At 39.1% G+C, this 12,537-nt stretch overlaps 2 protein-coding genes across 2 annotated transcripts; one reads left to right on the top strand and one right to left on the bottom strand.

Moving 5' to 3' along the window:
- Positions 1-16: 16 nt before the first annotated feature.
- On the bottom strand, positions 17-3,228 carry LOC126799055 (OPA3-like protein). Its single transcript, XM_050526172.1, has 5 exons — positions 2,960-3,228; positions 2,616-2,754; positions 1,375-1,461; positions 463-644; positions 17-307 (listed from the first exon to the last, which is right to left on the bottom strand). The coding sequence occupies exons 1-4, from the start codon at positions 3,079-3,081 to the stop codon at positions 477-479; spliced, it is 516 nt and encodes a 171-aa protein (XP_050382129.1). The 5' UTR covers positions 3,082-3,228; the 3' UTR covers positions 17-307; positions 463-476.
- Positions 3,229-3,245: 17 nt separating this feature from the next.
- Positions 3,246-7,730, top strand: LOC126799054 (uncharacterized). The gene is made up of 4 exons (XM_050526171.1): positions 3,246-3,502; positions 5,213-5,611; positions 5,965-6,379; positions 7,168-7,730. Exons 1-4 carry the CDS (start codon positions 3,262-3,264, stop codon positions 7,367-7,369), a joined length of 1,257 nt encoding a protein of 418 aa, XP_050382128.1. The 5' UTR covers positions 3,246-3,261; the 3' UTR covers positions 7,370-7,730.
- The last annotated feature ends 4,807 nt before the right edge of the window (positions 7,731-12,537 follow it).

Below are 12,537 nucleotides of genomic sequence, written 5' to 3'. Positions count from 1 at the left end.
AATATTTGTATCGCAGTGTCCCCCATATGTGCTTTCGGGCTTACAATGATCAACCTGAGAGAAGCAGGCCATTTCAAGAGAGCATTGCAGTTGCCAAATGATCAAATCGTCAATCTATCGATTGAACAATTTGTAAAGAAATCTAATGATGTTCATCAGAACTACATGATAGTTCGGGAGGAATCCAAGAATGATATAAAACCCTGAATATGCGCGGTTTGAAAATCAAACATCTCAGCGTCTTTGTATAAATCCTCTTGCCCTAATGTGACTATAATACTTGTGTTTCTGGATCTTTACCAAGTTTCTGCAAAAGAAAATAAAGGAAAGAAATAAAAATGTCAATTCCGAGAGCTGACTCATAGTTTTCCAATATGCATCCAACAAAAGTAGTGCATTCTGATGAAATCTATTCGTCACTCAAGACTCAGAGAAAGTGGGCTGACTAGAGGTTGAACTTACAGTAGTGCTGCTATCTACTTGATTTTTTCTGGGGTCAAGCTGGGTTCCTTTCCATTGCCAGTAGCTTGAGCCTGCCTGAAACTGAAAAGGCCGCCAATTCCTCTACCTTTTGCAAGCTGTTCGAGCTGCTTCTTAAGCTGCTGAACTTCCCTTTCCAGCTCTTCATCTCTTTGTTTCATTGCCTAGTACAATAAACCAAAGCTAGCTAATGTAATTATTAGGGGATATACAATAGTACAACTCACTGTTACTTTCTTCAAACCAGTACAATATATCTCCATGACAATTAGGGCAGTTCACACATAATCACAACTTGACTGTGATGACTCACACAATTTTTTTATAAGCAAATCAATAAATTAGGAAGCAAAGGCAAAGTTATTCAGAGGCCAGAAATCACTATACCCACCAATGTGCACCTGGCCTCGTCTTGTTCACTCTATTCAATGGTAATATCAATAATTACTATTTTGCATCATATCTTTACTTTTAAGGAAAGAAAAATAAAAATGAATGACCAGTTCTTCCATATTACAGCCTTTTTGAAATAGAACATCAAGAACAACCAACCAGATACCTTGTCCTACTACATGTCTGCACTATGCAATATATTTTTATTCTTGCACTTACAAGAGATATAGCTTGCAAAGAATCTTATAAGGTGGCCAATAGATAATAGGAGAGCCAATAAGAGCACTGCTTACTTAAACCTCAAATAAATTTTACTCAAACTATAGTTCAACAGATTTAAACAAGCCTATTACACTGCTTTGTTAAACCTCAAGTAATCATAACTCAAACTATAAATTCAAAATTGTGCCTCTCCCCAGCTATCCAGCATCATACAGAATTATCTATTAATAGGAACCAACAATACCTTTTCCCATTTTCAAGAAAGGTGAAAATGTGTACCTGTAATTCCAGTTTCCGCTGCTCCTCCTTCCTTGCTTCTGATCCCGAACTTCTTTGGACTTCAAAAATAAGTGCAGTTCCTGCAACCTATATAGATGTAACAATTTGTAACTTATATAAGCTATTAAAAAAATCCTTTATTAATTCAGAACCAAGGGAAATAGCTGAGGAAAAAGTAATTCCAAAACATTCTAGGGATAATAAAAAAATTTCCTAGTAACATTGACTATCTTGAACCTATAATCATACGAGGAAACACTTTGAAATGGCGCAATGTGCATTATATGTCATTACATTCTTGTGATAAGTACTTTGCATCATGTGGGACTAGAGAGCTCAAAGGTTCCGAGCTTCTAGATATCATTACAATCTTTTGATACGTACTTTGCATCATGTGGGACTAGAGAGCACAAAGGTTCCGAGGTTGCTTATATACTGTAATGAGCGACATTTATCTGGTTTGCTACAATATCTGCTGTCTATAATTTCTGCATTCAATAGCATCTCGAAGTGTAACCCAAAAGATATCTGACTCCTGAACATGTATTTGATGCTCGAAGCACCATGACACTATGTATAGTGGGTCATACAAGTGGGGTACAACTGTAACAATACTGTGTGGCGTTGTAATTTATACGCAACTAGCAAGAGATCAGCAAAACTAACTGCTAAAGTATATGCTACCTTAAACAATAGTGACCATGTTAGAACAATCAGTCAAGAGACAATACCAATTAGCTGCTTGATAGGAATAAGCCTAAGGACCATGTTAACATTCAGTGAATCTGAGAACCTCCCTCTGTGGTTTATTAGTGGTGACAGCAGGTTTGGGTAGAAAATTCAAACCTCGGACAACATTATGACTAAAAGGGGTGTGCTAGTATCATACTGTCCGGTCACTTGGCTTTTGAGTTCACACTTTTCAACAGATGCCGGGTGTCGCCATCCTCACAATATCATAAGGTTTTCTTCAGAATAATGCAAGGAAGAGTAAGATTTTGCTAAAAGCTGGTTTCATATTATGTGGTGGTGTTTATGGATGGAAGGAATAGGTGTAACTTGAGGAAGCGGAAATGCCTACTTTTAACAGTATCATATATGAAATCCTTTGTTCTATTATTTGCTTGTCTTTTGGCAATTATTTATATAACCTAACAAATCAATCACTTTTTAATCTTGTATGCCACTTACATCCATATAATAATCCTTAGACCAGGAAAGAATCAGGGGGTTCATACTACCGTGAACACAAAGAGCTCTCCGAGAAGTTCTGCGGCAGCTAGGACAGCTTTCTCCTCATTCAGTGGACGAATTGCGACATCAGTTGAATGACCATAAATCCGTCTTTGCACATTAGTTGTAAATCGATGATTAGCCTGATTTAATATTTAAATTACAAAACAATATATAAGAATATAAACTAGTGCAACATTACACCAGACATGAAAAGTAGGCATACAACCATCAAGTTCATCTTTGAACGATTACGCTCGAACAAGCACAAAAACATAAATCACCCAATTCAAGCAAAAACAGCAAGTATAAGCCAAACCCAGAAGAAATCAAAATCAGAAGAGTTGGGTTAGAAAGGGAAAAGAGAAACCGATACCTGGGGTGCAACCCAGCCTGCTTCTTGAGGCGATTGGCAACTGGTTTGCACATGGTTTTCAGCACAAGCGTTGCTAACTTCACCGCCGGTAAAATCATGTCTCTCACTCTTGACAAAACTAGTGAATTTGGGTGGGTTTCAAGGTTTTGGGTTTAAGCAGTGTGCAGTCATTTCTAGCCTGCTTCCATTTTTATCCAGACAGTAACTAATGAGAAATGACACCTCTAACCCCTATAAATACCCACACGCTCAGTCTTGAGGAAGAAAGTGTAGAAACCATGAGGCGGACTCTCCTGAGAAATCTCACTCTCTACGCTCGCAATCCGAGGCCTTCATCACTCACCGCCGCTTCTACTACTCGGCTCTTCTCCTCCGACAACAACAACAACAACAACAACGACACGTCGTCCACCGATGACTCCTCTCCGGAAAGCCCTAAACCCTCTCCCGAGTCCACCCTCACCACGGAAGTGTTGAAGAAAGACGACTCTGTTAAAATCCCGGACATCACTAATAAAGGTCGCGGTTCTTTGTCCTTTTCAAATTTTCCATATTAATTTTTCCATTAAATTGAGTATAGGATCACATTTTTGTTCGATTTGATTTCACTTCTGGTGGAATGAAATAATTTTTCATTTTTATGAACACGGGAGATTGACATTGAGTAAGCAATTTGAACGGTAATGGTTCTCTGTTTCGATAATGAGCGACCTTTTCAGTCATCTGGTGTGGTTCTGTTTTCGACCCATGTAATGACCCTTCTGTTTATAATAAGTGCAAGGTTTTCTTTTTTAGTACTGGGTTTTTGTGAATTGAATTTGAAATTTTGTGATAGAATCAAGATTGAGTTTTCAAGGTAAAGCTTTGGATGATGTAGGAACCCGTATCGAGAAGTATAGAGTTCTTAATATGCTAGTTTATCATTGCTTGGAGGATGATACTTTTAATTTTGTATGGATGGAGATTTCTGTTCATGTTGAGTTAATTTGAATAATTGATCATCTGACCATATCAAGTTTTTTAACCAGCTTCAGCTTTTTGGATTGCCCGCTCTATTGTTGATTATACCCTTTTTTTTGTACTCATATTTTCCCTCATTGAAATATCGATTGATCATGGATTTTTTTTTCTCTGCTATTGGTACAATGATCAATTTGGATGCAGATTTGATAGTTTCTGTATTTTAATTTGTGTATTTTCTGTTGGCTTTGTGTCTATGTTTATTGATTGTGGTTCTCGTTGCAATGAAAAAAAGAGGAGTCTGATCATTTTTCTTGTCTGGCAATGGACTGACATTGATATCACGAAGCAGCAGATAACTACCACGGAGTCATTAGGCCTAATGGGGACTCACAGAAATTGGTAGAACTTGGCTAGCATTGATATGATATTAAATTAAGTGCTGCAAAGAATTGAAATCTAAAAAGTTGAATTTCAATCCTAATAATCTTAGCTTGAAATGTGTCTAACCAGGAACCAACCAAGAGATGAGGATGAAACCAACCATGATTCCATTGTCACCAAGTAATATCTTCCCTAGAGCAATAATTTACCTTACTTTCACAGCGATCCATGACTGAAGATGTACACAAGTGTATAAGATTGGATACAAAATTTGATAATTGGAATAAATCATAGAATGCAGTTCTGTCTCACCTTCCACACATTAAACCATAATTCATAGCACCACCCATATAGATAGGCATTATGAGTAGATGTAGATGCAGGAACAGATGTACTCAAACTGATTGTTGGCTTTACTTTGTCTAAAGGTATTTTTTTTCTTTCTTTGGTTGGAAGTGGAAGTGGCTGAGAACATGTACTATGGTTGTGTTTGAGGTTGACTGGTTGAAGCAACCAAACTGTTTTTTGACAGTGTGTATGCTCAACCATTCTGTTGATTCTTTTTTTTTTTTGACATCGATAGGAAGACATGTGCCCTGAAACTCTTCAATTTTGCCATCTCTTGCTGTAAGCACTATCAGCTTTAAATTTTGTCTTCGTTAATATGAAAATATTGCTTAGCTATGATTGAAATTAATAAAATTAGTTTACCTAAAGACCTTCTATTACTAAGTTTTTTACTGCAAAACAAGAGTAATTTATTATACATATTGTAGAGACATGATTCCAGTGCTGTCATACTTCTAATGCAGTACCATTTTAAATTGATGTACATAGCTCACCAAAATGTGATTTTAATTTTATTTGTGTGGTTGGGTTAATCAGAAATGAAAACGAGAATGGAGGAGTACTTGAATCACGGTAAGGAGGAGGCGCTGCCATGGATCTTGGAAGCGGTTCTGGCAAGGAAATTGGCTAATAAGCATGATGAGACAGATGATGAGCTGTTGGAGGATCTGCATCTGCAGCCACTGGACAATGTCAGGGACCAGGACTTCGAAGATGATTTCGAGGAAGCCCTCGACACAAATGAGGAAATCAATGACTTGTATGATGCCAAGGATGTGGTAGTCAACAAGATGGTCAAAGATGAGTTCTTCAATATGGATGAGAAAAAATGGGATGGGATGGTTCAGGAAGCGATTAAGCACGGGTTGATGAAGGATATGAAAGAGTGTGAGGATGTTCTTGAGGATATGCTTAGTTGGGACAAGCTCTTGCCAGGTATGCCCTTTCGTGCACTACATTTTTATATGAAGCTCTATTTTTTGCATCTTCTATGCCAAAGTTAATGTACCATTAGGTGGATGTTTGTAATGAAAGATAATGTTATGATATGTATAATGGTGTTACAAAACAATTTTGTTCCTTTTGATGATTACTGTTAGTATTACTACATGGCTACACCATAGTTAAATGCAATACTGCCAAGTCGTTTAAACTTTAGGTTTCAAGTATTCTTGTCTTCTAACATAAACAAAGCCAGTACCAAAGTGTTTCTGTGTTATGGTAGTCACATGCCTTTGGTTCAAACCAGTGTTTTCTGAATTTTTGGCGATGCAATTTGTCTTTTCCAGATGATATTAAGAAGAAGGTAGAGGAGAAGTTCAATGACCTCGGGGATAGGTGTGAAAGAGGGGAGCTTGAACCTGAAGACGCTTACAAGTTGTTTAAGGAGTTTGAGGATGAAATTGTCATGGAATATACGAAGAAAGTGGAAGCTCAAGAAACCTCACAATCTGATGAGGTAGCTGTACCGAACATGAAAAGAGACACAGATGACCCACCAGGTGAAGGCCCAATCCTTAGGTGGCAAACACGAGTGGTCTTTGCTCCTGGTGGTGATGCTTGGCACCCAAAGAATAGAAAAGTAAAGCTGTCTGTTACAGTAAAAGAACTTGGGCTTTCAAAGCATCAATTCCGTCGACTCAGAGAATTGGTTGGAAAGCGATACAACTCAGGAAAAGATGAGCTCACTATCACTAGCGAGAGGTAAACAGGTTACTTTATGCAAGTGTTTATTTTATTATAGGGGTGTCAACATGGTCATGATTTAGGTGCATTTTTATATCAAAAACTAAACTAGGGTATGCTTTCTCTTCTAAATTGTGGAAATATAGTTTCTACACTTGATATTTTACTCCCTCATTTACTCACCCATCCCCTGATTAAGTGAGATTTTGATGATTTATGTTACTATTGTCTAGTCTCTGCAGAATCTATAATATTTTTGTTCACCAATATGGGTGTGAAAATATGACTTAATCCTTACACCATAGACTATGCTAAAGTAGATTATAATAAACAAAGGACAAAGTAGTAATAAACAAAATAATATAAGAATAAATTCTAATTTGTTTCCCCTGAAATCTCTCTATAACTTCCACTCCCGCTTTTTCCTCCAACACCCACATTTATGTCCAAGGAGTATTTTTAAGTATTTTTTAAAAATTAATTACACACAAGTGTGTATTTAGTTTCTAGTATATGTTACGATGCTTTGGTATGTTTTGGTTAGTCCTTAATATATTGCTTCTTCTGGTCATTGCTTGAAAATCAGCCTTTACAAATTTGAGATTTCATGTAATTGCAGCGAAATAATCAATCACTTCTCTATGGGAATAAAATATGTGCAAGTGGGTTTATAGATGGTTGTACTGCTCATTTGTCCTTCCAGTATAACATCTAGTGGATTTCATGCAGTTGCTTTTATATATTTTCCCTGATGAACTTTCATTTAGGTTGAGGAAATAATCTCTCTCTCTCTCTCTCTGTCAAAGGTTTGAACACCGAGAGGAAAATAGAAAGGATTGTCTCAGGACTCTTCTTTCCCTCATTGAGGAAGCTCAGAAAGCTAACAAGTTGGCTGAGGATGCTCGAGTTTTATATGTCAAGGAGAGATTAAGAGCGAATCCTGCATTCATGGAGAGACTTCGTAACAAGACAATGAGATTGCAAGGACATTCCACATTGACAGCTTGAGGTCTTCTTTTGCAGGCACTTGCTGAGAATAAATCTCCAGGTCTGAGATTTTGACCTTGAGCTAAGAAAATTATTTTGCAAGTCAGCATTCAGGCATTCGTAGATCTTGCTAGTTTCTTGCAGCTATTGTCCTGAAACTTGATGAGAATGAAGAGCTGTTCATGACTGCTTGTGAAACTTGGTGTAGAATGCTTCAAATATCTGTTTTTCTCAAAGATCATTTTGTTCGTCGAGATCTTTCAAATGTATTAGCTTTATTTAACAATGCTAACATTTGCTCAGGAAGTATTTTATGTTTCAGTGGTTTTACTAATGATATGGTGGAAAATGTTATACTTGTGATATTTAATTTAATAACGGCTGGCAACTCAAATTACGGTCGAAAGATTTTTTTTTTATTTAGGTATTCTGATGGTTTCAGCCTGTTATGCTTACTCAAAGCTTAGTCTGAACCAAACCGACTTTGGTGGCATGTGCAAGTACAGCCATATGCTTTGATTTTGATACATGCTTAGTCTGTATAGATTTTGATATATGATCTTGGTTACACAGAGCTTGGTCCGGTTTGATATATGCTTTGATATCTTCACATGTTCTATTTTAGAATTTGATTCTGTAATGTGAATAGACTTGATCGTTTATCCATGAACCGTTGATATGGCTAGAGTAAAATTTCAATGCTTGTACTCCCTAAACCCTAAGCATATTTTTTTTATGTAATAACCCCAATTTTTCAAAACGATATTTGATTTGAAGTAAATTCTATAAAGTTTTGAAATTCATTTAAATTGAATTTGATTTGTTTGCAAACGTTACGAAACGGAAACGGAAACGTTCCGAGAACGTTAATAAGAAAACGTTACGTTTCCGAACGAATTTATCGACTTTTATTTCATCGCTCGGTTACGAAAACTTCCTTCATGAAAGTTGTAGAGCTCGTCGATACGAGTTCGTGAGTATGTGACGCGTCCTAATCGGACGATGTATGTAGAAGTTATTAACGTCGGAAGTTACTTTCCGATTTGGGAACGGGTATAAATAGATTGTTTTGTGATTAGGGTTTTCCACATTTGGAAACCCTCACTCTCTCCGCCTCCCTTTTTCTCTCTCCCTCTCGATTCACACTCTCCCTCCCCGATTTTCCTTCCCACCTGCGATCTCCGCCTCCAGCCCGGCGTGTCGAGCACCGCCGACCCAGAGAGCACCGCGCTACCCTCCTTAGCCGACTCAGAGGTCGACGCACTCACGCAAGCAGCATCGGAGCTCCACCACGGCGTCAAGGTTCTGCAATTCCACCGAAGCCTTCGCGAGCTCTCCGGCGACGATCCGACGATCCAAGAGCTTGGTTGAGGTGAGGGTTAGCCTAGGATGATTGTTGTGATGCCTTGTTGAGATTTTTTTGTGGTTGTTGATTCGTATAGAGGAAGATCGGAGGATGAGGTTTTGGGGGAGATGCCGCCGCCTTAGGCGGCGCGTGTGGGCGAGTAGAGGGGGCTAGGCACGGTGTGAGGCCGTGGGGAGGCAGAGGGAAGGAAGAGGGTGGTTTTGGAGGCGGCGATGGCGTGATACGCGCCGTGGTTAGCCTCGGCGCGTGGGCCCCACGCGCGGCCCGCCAGAGGTGGCGCGTGTGCCACACGCGCCGCCACGTGCGGCGGTGTGACAGTGTTTTCCGATGGGGGTATTTTGGTAATTTACTTAAATGTAAATGTAAATTTTATTTACTACTGTAAATGTAATTAAATTTTACCTTCGGTAAATATAAATATAAATTACTTTCAGTAAATGTAAAAAGTAATTTGTAAAAGGCAATTAGTAAATTTTATTTACTGAGATTGTATTTATATTTAAATAATACGTATACGTACCGAAATACGTATTAATATTTATACGTACAGAAATACGTATATAATATTTATACGTACAGAAATACGTATTAATATTTATACGTACAGAAATACGTATATAATATTTATACGTACAGAAATACGTATTAATCGTATATTTGTACAGTAACCGTGAATAGTAACAGTGAACAGTAACACTAAACAGTAATTTAGTAAAACCGAAAATTGCTGAACAGTAACCGATTATTACTGTTTCGGCATTTAAAGGTTTACGAAACGATTCTAAATTCTTTTCTTATCTTTTCAAGGTGAGCATTAAATCGAGGAAAGGAATTATCATCGGGAATTGTGGAATTACGCTCGAGTCGATAAGGTGAGTAAAATCTCACGTATTTACGAATCTACCCTCGCGGTGATTCAAGATTTTGCAAGAGTATTTAATAATGAATTACAACATGTATACAATTTAGTGGGTTACATATATACTGTATAATGGTAATAAGTACATATATATATAATTCATTATATTATATACTGTTATTAATTCATTAGAAATGGTCATTTCGATGACGGAAGTTTGTGAATTGAGCATGTGTGTGAAATATGACATGTATATGATATAGTGGACTATATATATATTGTATAAATGGTAAATAAGTACGAGTATATATAGTTTGCTATATAATATACTGTTATGATTTTATTGAGATTATATTGAGCATGTGATTTGAATTGTACAATATGATGTGAGATTATTGTACGTGATTTTTAACATTGAGATTGTTAAAATGTGAATTGTCTTCGGACCTGATTTTTGGTACAATATGATGTGAGATTATTGTACGTGTTTGGCAAGTCGAAACCTAGCCTTTGGCCGGGCGAAAGTTACGATACAGTTAGAGCTCTAGTCTGTCTGCCTTAGTACTGCATGTGAGGTAACGGGTGGTAATCTGCTCATGGGTACTCAGTTTATTTGGATGTTGGGTAGCGGGTGGCTATCCAATATCAACGGTGTATTACGAGAGGGGTAACAGATGTGTACCAGCGTTCTTGGTACCCGTATTATAAATGCATTGGGTAACCAAAAGGGTTACTTAATTTTCTCATGAGCGTTTCATTTCATATTTCTTTGGGACAACCAGATGGGCTGTCCATTGACTCATGAGGGCATTTATATTTGTTGTTTTGTGATCTTTCGTATATTTTGATATGAGAATTATATTTTGATTTTACTCATACGAGCTATAAGCTTACCGGGTTTGTGTTTACAATCCCGGTGCACCAATTCGATGGTGTAGGGGATAATTCCGCAGGTGCTGATTAGTGGAGGTTGAGTGACGACTACAGAGGCTCGAAGTCGTTCGTATCCTACTTGTGGTGAGGTTTTAACATGGATTTGTGTGTGAGGATTTGTGTAATTTCATTTGTGAGATTTGTGAGGATTATTACATTTCCTTTTTGTGTATGGATTATAAATTTGGGATGTAATAATTGGTTGTCTGAGTTGTATTGAGAACTCAGAATTGATCCGCTGTTACACTTTAATGATTTCGATTTATTTGAGATTATTTTGTGTTTAACGACATTAGAATTTTGAGTTTTTAAGCTCAAAATTTTAGGGTCGTTACAGTTGGTATCAGAGCCTAAGTTGTGTATTTGGCGATTATCAATATCATCCGGGAGCGATGATCCGACTGCAGGCGGGCACCCATCACGTGCTCCTCGGTATTGATATGTCGTCGGGTACGCGAGAGTGTTTTAGGAGCCATACCTAATGGTTTGGTCCACCGAGAAGTATCGTGATGATACTTCGATGATTCATCTTATCCTGAAATTCATGTTATTACCTATTGAATCTGTTTTAGTTGAATTCGAGATTTCACAAGTATTGACTAAGTGTTTCATTGTTTGAAGGTGATGAACGCTGATAAGGGCCGAGGACGGGCGAGAGGCCGAGGTCGAGGTAGGACCACAGGCCGAGTCCGCAACGTGGAGAACCTTTATGAGGAGGCTGCTCCACAGGAAGAGCAGGTAGGCCGAGGTCGAGGTAGGACCACAGGTCGAGTCCGCAACGTGGAGAACCTTTATGAGGAGGCTGCTCCACAGGAGGAGCAGGTTGAGCCAGCTCCTGCGGTTAGAGATGACGGTCGAGTGTTGAAGCTGATCAAGGATATTAGTGCACTGTCAGCTCCGACCTTTCATGGGGGACTAGATCATATGGTAGCTGACCATTGGATCGAGGGTATGGAGACTTATTTTGAGATGATAGAGTGCACAGAGATTGAGAAGAGAAAGATAGCTACATTCTTTCTCAAGGGTGATGCGCTAGATTGGTGGAAGAGCATGAGACAGACTGTGGATGTGTCTACATTCACATGGGGAGGTTTCACCACCATATTCCGAGAGAAGTATTTTCCAGCCTCAGTACAGGAGGACTTAGAGTTGGAGTTTCTGGCATTTGTACAGGGGGACATGACCATTAGAGAGTATGATGCTCGATTCTCGCAGCTGTATCGGTATGTCAGGCCTCTGGGTACGACTGCTTTAGCTCAGAAGTATCTACGTGGGCTGAAACAAGAGTACAAGACCATGATATCAGTCCTTTGCCTGACTACCAGGGAGCAGATATTTGAGAGTGTTATGAGCTTGGAGCAAGCAGAGAAGACTCAAGCAGGTGATGTGAGGAATAGAGATGCAAAGGGGAAAGGCAAGACAGTTTATACAGGCAGTGAGCACTCAGGGCCGAAGGATAGGTCATGGAAGAGGCCAAGACCCCACTATCAGGCCCCGACAAGGGCGCCACCCCTAGCTATCAGAGCAGCACCAGTCAGACCATTAGCAGCAGTGAGGTGTTATGGCTGCAATGAGATGGGACATTACGCCTCAGCATGTCCGAAACCGAAGAGAGCAGGCTGCCACCGGTGCGGGCAAGTGGGACACATAGCTCGAGATTGTACCCGACCACTTCCGGGTAGACAGGAACGGCCGCAGAGACAGCTACCAGCGGGCCAAGCTAGAGTGTTCGCAGTGGGTCAGCGAGACACAGGGGTGGAAGGTACATTATCACTTTTTGACTACCTTGCTAGAGTGTTGTTTGATACGGGAGCATCGCATTCATTCATTGCTAGTTCAGTAGTGGAGATGCTAGGATTGATTCCTACACCTCTCGGGGACGCCTTATGTGTCACTTCACCCCTTGGAGTGTCACTTGAGTTAGAGACAATCTGCAAAGCTTGTCCTATATTGATTGGAAGTAGAGAGTTCTCTGCTTCGTTGATTGTGATTCCGGACCACACTTATGATGTGATCTTGGGGATTAATTGG

This window comes from Argentina anserina, chromosome 6 (assembly GCF_933775445.1).
Source record: "Argentina anserina chromosome 6, drPotAnse1.1, whole genome shotgun sequence".
NCBI lineage: Eukaryota > Viridiplantae > Streptophyta > Magnoliopsida > Rosales > Rosaceae > Argentina > Argentina anserina.
The sequence above is the reverse complement of the archived record's forward strand: the minus strand, read 5'-3'. Positions and strand labels throughout refer to the sequence as shown.

Coding starts and splice junctions, on each gene's coding strand:
- LOC126799054 (XM_050526171.1), top strand. CDS start 3,262: ATGAGGCGGACTCTCCTGAGAAATCTCACTCTCTACGCTCGCAATCCG. Junction 3,503..5,212: donor CCCGGACATCACTAATAAAG/GTCGCGGTTCTT, acceptor TGGGTTAATCAG/AAATGAAAACGAGAATGGAG. Junction 6,380..7,167: donor CTCACTATCACTAGCGAGAG/GTAAACAGGTTA, acceptor TCTCTGTCAAAG/GTTTGAACACCGAGAGGAAA.
- LOC126799055 (XM_050526172.1), bottom strand. CDS start 3,081: ATGATTTTACCGGCGGTGAAGTTAGCAACGCTTGTGCTGAAAACCATG. Junction 2,755..2,959: donor CGGTTTCTCTTTTCCCTTTC/TAACCCAACTCT, acceptor TTAAATATTAAA/TCAGGCTAATCATCGATTTA. Junction 645..1,374: donor AGCGGAAACTGGAATTACAG/GTACACATTTTC, acceptor TTATTGTACTAG/GCAATGAAACAAAGAGATGA.